Here is a 10,998-nt window from a genome sequence, read left to right as displayed (position 1 = left end):
GGGCTAGTAATATTATCGTTTTGCTAAAAACGATAATATTACTAGTCTGTACATTTTGTACATTTGTTGCTTTAAAAACAATCTAAAATGTCAATATTCCATTGATATATTGATAAATGAGGTCTAAATTATAAGAAAATGCATTTTATACGAAAACTTGAAGGGATAGGTAAAAAATGGTATAATACAATTTGATAGACAATTAAATTGTGCATCTGATTCTCCTAAAATATACAGGGCATTCAATTTAAATTAAAGAAGTTATTGCCGTTTGAAGCTAATAATTATTTAAAATAAATTTTTAGACACTCTGTATAAGGTAGTATTATTTTTATTATTGCAACACAATAACTGATCAGTAAATAAACTTCAGTAAATATTTAGTATTAAAAACTTTGATACCCTTGGAGTTCATTTCTGCAATTTCACAAAATTGAAAATATTTCAAAAACGGTAAGGTTTAAGTATAATAAACCTTAATCAAATTTACCTTTATTTTAATCGTAGAAACTAAAAATGTAATAATATACAGGGTGTTCCATTTAAAAAAATACAACTTTGGTAATATTTTTTACTTATTTGGGACACTCTAGCCAGTTTTACATAAAACGTTAAATGCCAAACGCTTATTGTGTTACTTTTGAAATGGATACTTAACATAGTTTGCTTCTAGGGTACAGATACGAGGCTGGGCTGAGAAATAATCGGCCTCGGCAAGAGTTGGCGGCTCTAGGAACAAAATGCAATTGTTTTTCGTAAAAACTATCTTTCAAATGACTTCTGTCAAATTTTCAGAGAGCTGCGTCACTTAATTTGTACTTGACAGTGTTTGAAAGCGAACAGATTTTGCATTTTTACAAAAATGAATAAAATCGAATATCGCGCAGTGATTAGATTCTTGTTTTTAAAAAAGAAAACGAACGATGAGATCAAAATCGAACTGGATGATGTATGGGGCCTCTGCACTTTCATTATCAACAATAAAATATTGGACTGCCGAATTTAAACGTGGTCGTACAATAATTTTTGATGATGAGCGTCCAGGCCGTCCAAGAGAGGTCACCACACCAGAAGTGGTCGATAAAATCCATGGTATGGTAATTGACGATCGACGGGTAAGAGTGTGCGAGATTGCTGAGGATGTGGGCATGTCACGTGAACGTGTGGAGAATATATTTCACGAATATTTGGGAATGTGCTCAATGCCGACAACAAGCGAAACCGTGTGACAACTTCAAAGGAGTGTTCGGCAATGTTTAACCACAGTAAGAAGGACTTTGCGCTGTTTTGTAACCGTGGATGAAACTTTGATCCATCAATACGCCAGAGACGAAGGAACAGTCAAAGCAGTGGGTTTCTGAGGGCGAATGCCAATGCCAACAAGAAACTGTTTTTTGGGATGCGCACGGTATTATTCATATCGATTCCCAAGTAGCATTTTCACGACTTGCGACCACATGTTTACTAAATACAACGTTGGATTAGTTACAAAAAATAGTTAGCTCCCTACCTTAAGTATTAAAATAAATTTAAACGTTTTTATAACGTTGTGCCGACGTTGGACTAGTACTACAGCAAAGTAGAAGCGTCTGCGACGTCGAATAAACGTTGTCTTGTAACCTTTTTTGCTTAAGTAATCTTTAGGTGATTCGGACAACGTAGTTACAACGTTGGACAATATAGAGTTTTCCGACGTCAGTTTCAAGACCTATTCCAACGTTATGCAAACGTCGTCTGTTTTACTAATTCCAACGTTGTTTAGATTTCCTTATTCTTACGTTGGTAGGACGTCGAGTCACTACCTTTTTGCAACTGTATTGAACCATAACCTTAAATCTTAAATTTTCACTTCATTGTTCTGTTCAGTCAGACAGTTCAGTGCTGTTTTTGTTTTTATAAAAAAAACTTATTTAAAATGGGACATAAGAAAGGTACATATAAAACTAAATTTAAATATACATCGGCATATATTACCGATAGTTTATCCACTCCCTCGTTTATTTAGATTATAGAGGGCGGCACAAGCTAGACTCTAGGATGACTAAATTAGGCAATCTTGCGACTAGTATACTACCTGTTAAGGCTGAACTGCGACTTTATTAGTCCAGTATGCGACTACTCGAACTACTCCATCTTAATCTCCCAAAACAACAAAGTGAAAGCCGCCATGTTGTTAAATAAGAAAATGTTTCGTTCCTAAAATAGCAATTCTTGCTTTTTGAATACATTAACTTGAAATATTTGACCCTAAAAATCACGCGGAAACAATTTTTTCGACTGCGAATAAATTATTCTCATTTTACTAAAAAAAAAAAATTCAAGAAAATTTTTAAAACTTCTTTAATTTTAAGGCCCATTAGTATTTTTCAAAGTAGAAACAATACATTTATCAATAAAGTTGTTGCGTTTAACTTTTTTTTTTGCCTTGGGTAACGAGTTATAGAGTCGGTTAAGTGTGTTCAATAATTATGATCTTCAAACATCCTCCACACTTAAATACTTTTGTTTTGTTTTCCTTCACTGCCATCTGACATATGTCTCTAACTAAATCATAAAAATAATATTTTTACTATAATTATCCCAATTTAGGATAAAACGCGACTTAGACGCCATATTAGTTTTGTATTTCTGTGAATTAGGATTTTCAACAACGTTGCAGTTTGTACTAAATTAGGCTTCTAGCCAACGTCGGTATCCAACGTCGTTTCGACCCAAAAATTATTCTCCAAACTAGTGCAGACTAGGGTTGGCACAAGGCTGTGCCGACGTTGCGCCCCGACGTTTGGTCGCGTGACACAACGTTGTCCCGACGTCCAAATGCTGCTTGGGTTACCTTGAAAAGGGCAAAACGATCACCGGCGAATATTGCTCAAAGCTACTCGACCGATTCGACGCCGATTTGAAGCAAAAACGACCGCATTTAGCGAAGAAAAATGTGCTCCTCCACCAGGACAACGCATCGGCACATAAATATGCAGTCGCAATGGCAAAACTGTATGAATTGCGTTACGAATTGGTTCCTCATCCGCCATACTCCCCAGATTTGGCGCCAAGCGACTATTATCTGTTTCCAGACTTGAAAAAATGGCTCGGTGGTAAGAGATTTGAGTCGAATGGGGAGGTCATCGCTGCGACAGAGGCCTACTTTAAGGACTTCGAAAAATCGTATTATTCGAAGGGCATCGAAAAATTGGAGAATCGTTGGACAAAGTGTATAGAGCTTAACGGGGACTACGTTGAGAAATAAATTGAGTTTTGCTGAAAAAAGTTGTGTTTTCTTACCTAGGCCGATTATTTTTCAGCCCCGCCTCTTATATTTAATGTAATGCAAACCAAGCTCATTTTTATTTTCGATTCAGGTATTCAATAATCGTTGAATCTTGAATAGATATTTATTCTGCAAACCCACAAGAACTCCCTTTCTTGATTTTTAGCTAAGCTTATCACTAAGACGAGGACTTTTAGTATTGAACTATACTGTATCGATATTACTGAAACTATTGCACATCCCTACTTCTAACCTGAAGATATACAAGAAAAAATGCTATACACTGTTCGTTCCTTGTCTGACATCTTAGAAAACAAGCGAATAATAGATGCTAACGACATGAAGGACTGCCTGCCTCTGTTTCTTCGATAAAATTCAAATTGACCGTCGATAGATAGCAGAGACTCCCGATTCAAACGGACGTATCTCTTGCATTGTTGACGTTTGCGTGCATTTTTTAACATAGATGAACGGCAAGTACCATCAAATGTATTCTTTTAGATCGGTTTTTCTCTATCAAGTACGTGGTAGATTAAAAAACGAATAAGTAAAATCGAAGACATTCGAATAAATAACACAATAACACAGGAAATAGTAGAGGAATATACAGGGTGTCCCACTTAAGATGGATACAAGCCAATATCTTGGTTGTTTGTTGAGCGATCTTTTTCATTTTTGGCAGGAGGCTGTATGGCTATAAGACCTATATTTTGCCCAGGGTAAGAAATGCGATACCTCATAGACGTACATTTTAATGGGGTTTGATATTTTTCGAGTCAAGAGTAAACTACCCTTAGGACAGTATTTATTTCAAATCTGATAAATTATATTGAATCTTCCTTACCCAAGATACTTAAGTTCTAATTTTGATAAACATTGATACAGAGTGTTTTATTAAAATAAGACATTTTTATTATTATTTTTTTAGGTACTTACGACGCCACTGGTTTATTATCAATAACCGCCACTGGTTTATTATCAACAACTGGTTTATTATCAATAACCAACTATCAATTAATAATCGATTTAAGTTTTCAGATAGCTTCCATAATAATTATTAAGATACGATACAAAAAAACTAAATATTTTGTAGCATTTTTTATTTCCTTTAATAAAATTGAATTTAAAAATCTATTTTTATTTAAATTTCTTAGTATTGGCGCCATCTATTTGCTAGATGCCAAAGATACCAAACTCCATTTGTTACAGCTCTCTTGTCTCGATATTTAATTTTTATTAGCGCATCTATTCGCTAGATGTCAAACTTCATTTATTACAGTTCACTTGTCTTGTTTATTAGCGCCATCTATTCGCTATATGCCAAACTTCCTTAATTGCATTTCACTTGTCCGAATCTCACTTCGCTGTGGATTGCGATTTTCTGTTCTAATTATTTCGATCATATGATATCACTTTTCTCTCTCTCATTTTGTCTGTGGTGAAAAGGGTTTTTTGGCTTCGATTCTGAAACTGAGAAGGTCTTATTTTTTTCTGAGAATTTGGATCTGAAGAAGACGCGTGTTTCGGCGTCCGACAAATTTTCCAGTGAAAAGCACTCTGAATCCACTTTTCGATTTCCATTGCATGGGTATCCGATTTGGAAATTTGAAAACCTTGTAAAGTATGCAATCCAGAGTATAGATCGTATTTGTTTGGTTTCTTCTTGGAATGATCACCGTAAGTTTATCCGCCATTTTATATAGCCCTATCTAACTAAATTCTATTTCAGTTATTTCCGTTTTTTTATTTCGTTTATTTGAGTATTTAATTACTGGTTTGGATCGGCATATGGTTTGAATATATTTATGTAATATTAGTATTTTAATAAAGCACGCTTTTAGATGTTTCAAAAAACTTTTAATAAGAGTAACTTTAACTCTACATATATGTTTCGGCTTGTTAGGCCTTTTTCAAGAGTTTTTTAAGAACTAATCGTCTAACTACACTTACTAATATATGTAGAGTTAAAGTTACTCTTATTAAAAGTTTTTTGAAACATCTAAAAGCGTGCTTTATTAAAATACTAATATTTCAACGATGTTTCACAAGGAACCAACCACAGCTTCAGTACAATTTATTTATGTAAAGCTGATTTTCAGACCGTAAGTTGTTTTTTTTTATTGAGTATCTGTCCTGAGAACTATTTTTTATTTATAGAGTAACTACCACATGGTACTCAGTAACTACCACATGGTACTCAGTAATTACCACATGGTATGCAGTAATAATGCAGTAATTATTGTATGTTTCACCCACTTTCATTTTGTATGGACCTATGCAGACCTTAAGACAGTGTTCCTGACATTACAATCGTTCTTTTGGCTGATATCAAAGACTTCTCCTGCCATAGTCATCTGCATCCACTTCTGTTAGTCTGGAGAATACCTACCTACCTGTTTACATCATAAGAAACTATATACAGATAAGTCTTAAGTTTGATACACAAGGTACGCTTTTATTTTATAATTTTTGAGACAACATATTTAATAACATGGTAAATTATCACTATTTATCCCACATATTGTAGTCAAAATTATTTTTTATTTAACGTTATAAGTTATAATTTGATTCGTACAGTACACTCTTACTTAGCTATGATATTTTATATGAAAATTATTAACACGTATTCATTTTAAATGTTTTTGTACACGACATGTTTCGAAACATCATCGTATTGAGAGATACATAAATTTCACCTGTTTTTATATTAAGCAGCTTACTTAGTCCAAAGAATACAGTTACTAAATTCGAATCTATTTAAAATAACTTGCGGTTTTATTGGGATCACTGTGACTAATTGATGATACTTGTGTTCGTTTTCAATAAATGTTTAATGTAGGATAGTTATTTCTGACTTTTATTCCTTATAAACATAATAGACCCTTAATGCTGTTGATTACTTTATTTTAGCTGTGTTGTGATATCGTATTTTTCTTTTTGGTTTCTTACTTTACCACTCTCATAAACAAAGTAAGTGGCGCCCTTTTCACTGTCTTTGACCATACCTATTTGAATTCTTAACATCAATATTAAAATCTCTGCAGCCTATATATTATCATTTTTTTATTTTTAACAACATTAAAAAGGCACTGTGAGTCAGAAGCCTTACCTACGAACCCAGCTTTCCTCTAACCCTGAGCAACGGATTTTTTTTTCATTCTATTTGGGTAACGACAGAAAAATCGTCACAATTTTCAATTTATTTTGTTTACTTTAAAAAATTATTTTTTAAGTTTGCTAATACAAATGAATAAAATGAGTTACAAAATAATTTAAAAATGCAGTTTTCAATGGAATCTAAATATGATTTTTATTCGTTTTATTGAGGAATATTTAAGAAAATACAAATAGTTATTTAAAACAATCACTATTAACTTTGAAAAATATGCTCTAAACAAAGATTTATAAAACTATAACGAACTAAAAGTTAACATCTTCGATCAAACTTAAATCGATTATTAATTGATAATTGTTGGATATAACTGGTTATTGATAATAAATAATTAAAAAATAATAATTAAATAATAATTAATAATAATTAAAAAATATCTATTTATGGGTATTTCGCCACTGCACTGCAAGAAAATCTACAAAATCAAATACAGTACAAGCTCGCTAATATGAACACGAAAAATCCTGATGTGTTCATATTGCGGAAACTGTTCATACTAATGAAGGTCGCAAAAATATTAAAAAACATAGTCAAACTGCATACAGTTTTTATTATTTTGAGAATAGTACATTTAATTCAAATCCTTTGCACAAAAATATGAAGTGATTTTGGATTGTTTTTGCTTAATAGACAGGTTATAGCTAAAACAGCTTTTTCATGCATTTTTTTTAGAGTTATGATTTCACTTATCTTATATTAGACGCGTTCTGTTGAGCCCATTCTATTGTAACCTCTAAAGCCTTAACTGCTTCACAATGTGGTACTCTAGTCCCTGACTCTGGGAGGATGTCACAATCACTTCCTTCGGATTCATTGCCATCGTTACACTCATCTACTTTATCTTCAGTTGAAACTGTATCTTTGTTCCATTCCTCTACGTCTTGAGGTGTGTATTCGATCTGTAATTTTAAAAACAAACAGAACATTTACATTCATGCATTCGAAGAAACCCTGTACATAAGTTAATCTAGGCATTTAAATTTAAAACTTACAGGCTCTATTGCTTGAAGGAGGGCGATTGCGTCCTCAAGAGCAATGTCAACAACCTTATTTTGGTTTAGCCTTTGTTGTAAAACAGAGAGGGGTCAGTCGTCTTCATACAGTTGTCCTTGATCAGCTTCTACATTGACATCTGCAATAATATTATGCCAGCATTTAGAGATAACTTGAGGACTTAACTTATCCCATGCAGCTGCTAAATGTATAATTGCGTCCCTTAATGTAATTTTCTTAAGGGCGATTCCGACTGAATCATTCCCAGCCACAATAGAACTAAGTAAACTGTTTCTATAATGAAGTTTGATGAGTCTGAGTACATTTTGGTCCATGGGTTGGATCAGAGGCGGTACATTTGGCGGCATAAACATCACAAAAATATTTCCATCATTAGTTCTCAATTCCTCAGCCGGTGGATGAGACGGTGCATTGTCCAGAAGTAACAGCTTTTTCTGGAAGATTTTGAATTTTCAAAAAACTCTTAACCTGAAATCAACAGCTAGTCAGATTATGCACCTATGTGAATGGTAGTTCAAGCTTACCTCAGGAACAAACTGCTGGAAAAAACAGTTTTTGAACAATTCACCTGTCATCCATGCATTTTTACTGTTTCTATAAACGAGGGGATTGTTGAAGTTCTTGAAGGATCTGAGATTTTTGGCTTTTCCTATGACTAATGGTTTGATTTTGTGTAAGCATGAAGCGTTTGTACAACCCAAAAACGCGATTCGTTGTTTAGCAAGCTTCATTTCAGGAGCTGTTTTTTTCAGCTAAAGCAACATAAGTTTTATCCGGTAGCAACTGCCAGTATAATCCAGTCTCGTCAGCGTTGTACAGCTGGTGCTCATTCAAATTGTGCTCTTGAATCACTCTCCTTAATCTTGCTTTAAACGGGTCGATGAGTTCGGGCTGGCTTGAAAGTTTTTCTCCACTTATCTTCAATAACCTTACTCCGTGACGTTGTTTGAAATGCTGTAGCCAACCATCACTTGCTTTAAAACCAGCAACACTTAAACTCACACTCAAACTTAACGCTTTTTGCCGTATCAAGTCACCTGAAACTGGCATATTCCTCTCACGTTGAGCAAGAAACCATCTATAAAGTCGGATCTCCAATTCCGGCAATTCAGCCTTCTTAGTGTGCATTTTTGGGTTGGTTTTAATGCATTGCAAGGTAAACACCTTGATATAATGTCATTTTAACAGAACGTCAACGGTTTCTTGTAGACGTATCGGTTTTAAAAAAGTAAAATGTTCTCGAATAGTTGAATTTAAATAGTTTCTTCTTTATTCATTGTATTTTTTTGACGGTAAGAGATAAACTTTCCGAAACGTCAAGCATTTTTTTCTTTGTTAGGCAAATTTGTATAACTGTAAACATAACTTCTGACAAGCAATATTTTCGTGCAGTGCAGTGGCGAAATACCCATAAAGGATTTTTTTGGAGAGATGAATCCGCCACATAGGAATAGACATTTTTTATAAGGGGTTGATTTCCCCCTTTTCTATACAATCTACACCTATTTTTTTACATTCTATTACATTTCAGACCAATTAAATAAATTTTATTTACATATTTTTCAATGGTTTCACTTAAAATAAAACGCGATTTCTTGTTGAATAAGAAATTAAGAAATATATTCCGAAGCGAAGCAACACATTCAAACATATTTCATATTTCAAAACTGATTATTTAACACCACCAAATAAATGACAGAAATTTATATTCCTTTACAGTACGTTGTTACAATAACTAAAGAAATTTTCGTCTTCCTTCCCAATCCAACCTGAAAACCAATTTTTTCCTGTTGTATTGATTAATATTTCTCATTTCTCACCAAACTAATCCAATGGGAGAGTAACATTCCAACAGTAAGAGGATTAAATGTAACTTTGGAAGGGATAGAATTTTCACCTTTGGGATTTTTTTAGTAAAAAGGTTTATTAAACCATAAGAGATTCTCTAATTATGTGAAAAATACTTTTCTATATTTTTAACCTATGCTTGCTAATAATTAATATGAATTAAAAATATCTGTTTGAGGCGTTGCACTAAAATATAGTTATAAAACCATAAGCTTCGTTCAAAAGTTCACAATTAGTGGAATAAATTAGTAGTGTCAATTAGAAATTTTACTTAAGAATTTACGATCATTCACAGGTCTAAAAAATACAATTAAAGTTAATAAAACATCCTAGCAACAGCTTGCGGTAGTCAGTTGTAGCCATATAGAACACCTAATAATTAATTTATAAAATAATAAACCGCAATTTCTCTTCGTGGATGGTCATCAAGGCCAAAATGACATTTCTCGCAAATTTTGAAGAATAATTAGTGGTAAAAGTTAAAAGTTTGGTAACTTTTTCTACTAAATGAATATTACTACCACTAATTTCGGCGTTCTGAATGCTGACATCAAAATTACAGGAACAAACTACTACGTTAATTGAAACCACTAATTTATTCCACTAATTTTGAGGTTCTGAATGAAGCTCAACTATCACTAATTTTGAAGTTCGGAATGATTAATTAAAATTAGAGAAACATACTTTTATACTAATTGAAACCACTAATTTAATCCACTAATTTTTAGATTCTGAATGAAGCTTAACTACCACTAACTATGATGTTCAGAATGATTAATTGAAATTAGAGAAACATTCTTCTACGCTAATTTATTCCACTAAGTTCTGAAGGAAGCTTAACTACCACTAATTTTGACGTTCTTTGACTTCATTAAAATTAGAAGAATAGACTTCTACACTAATTGTAACCTCTAATTTATTCCACTAATTTTGAGGTTCTGAAGGATGCTCGACTACCACTTATTTTGAAGTTCTTAATGATTAATTGAAATTAGAGGAACAGACTTCTACACTAATTGAAACCATAATTTAATCCACTTATTTTTAGGTTCTGAATGAAGTTTAACTACCACTAACTTTCATGTACAGAATGATTAATTGAAATTAGAGAAACATTCTTCTACGCTAATTTATTCCACTAATTTTGAAGTTCTGAAGGAAGCTTAATTACCGCTAATTTTGACGTTCTTTGACTTCATTGAAATTAGAAGAACAGACTTCTACACTAATTGTAACCTCTAATTTATTCCACTAATTTTGAGGTTCTGAATGATGCTCGACTACCACTTATTTTGAAGTTCATAATGATTAATTGAAATTAGAGGAATATACTTCTACACTAATTGAAACCACTAATTTAATCCACTTATTTTTAGGTTCTGAATGAAGTTTAACTACCACTAACTTTGATGTTCAGAATGAGTAATTGAAATTAGAGAAACATTTTTATACGCTAATTTATTCCACTAATTTTGAAGTTCTGAAGGAAGCTTAACTACCACTAATTTTGACGTTCTTTGACTTCATTGAAATTAGAGGTACAGACTTTTACACTAACTGAAACCACTAATTTAATCCACTAATTTTGAAGTTCTGAAGGAAGCTTAACTACCAATAATTTTGACGTTCTTTGACTTCATTGAAATTACAGGAACATACTTCTACACTAATTGAAACCACTAATTTAATCCACTAA

The 10,998-nt window shown here is 32.8% G+C and overlaps 2 protein-coding genes across 2 annotated transcripts; both read right to left on the bottom strand.

Annotated features, from left to right (window-relative positions):
* Positions 1-7,827: 7,827 nt before the first annotated feature.
* On the bottom strand, positions 7,828-8,185 carry LOC115890376 (jerky protein homolog-like). Its single transcript, XM_030910581.1, has 2 exons — positions 7,979-8,185; positions 7,828-7,922 (listed from the first exon to the last, which is right to left on the bottom strand). The coding sequence occupies exons 1-2, from the start codon at positions 8,183-8,185 to the stop codon at positions 7,842-7,844; spliced, it is 288 nt and encodes a 95-aa protein (XP_030766441.1). The 3' UTR covers positions 7,828-7,841.
* A 1-nt stretch (position 8,186) lies between these two features.
* On the bottom strand, positions 8,187-8,582 carry LOC115890372 (jerky protein homolog). Its single transcript, XM_030910578.1, has one exon. It carries the CDS (start codon positions 8,580-8,582, stop codon positions 8,187-8,189), a length of 396 nt encoding a protein of 131 aa, XP_030766438.1.
* Between the last annotated feature and the right edge of the window lie 2,416 nt (positions 8,583-10,998).

The sequence above is a fragment of the Sitophilus oryzae genome, unplaced genomic scaffold (assembly GCF_002938485.1).
Source record: "Sitophilus oryzae breed Bouriz unplaced genomic scaffold, Soryzae_2.0 scaffold_863_pilon_pilon, whole genome shotgun sequence".
NCBI lineage: Eukaryota > Metazoa > Arthropoda > Insecta > Coleoptera > Curculionidae > Sitophilus > Sitophilus oryzae.
The sequence above is the reverse complement of the archived record's forward strand: the minus strand, read 5'-3'. Positions and strand labels throughout refer to the sequence as shown.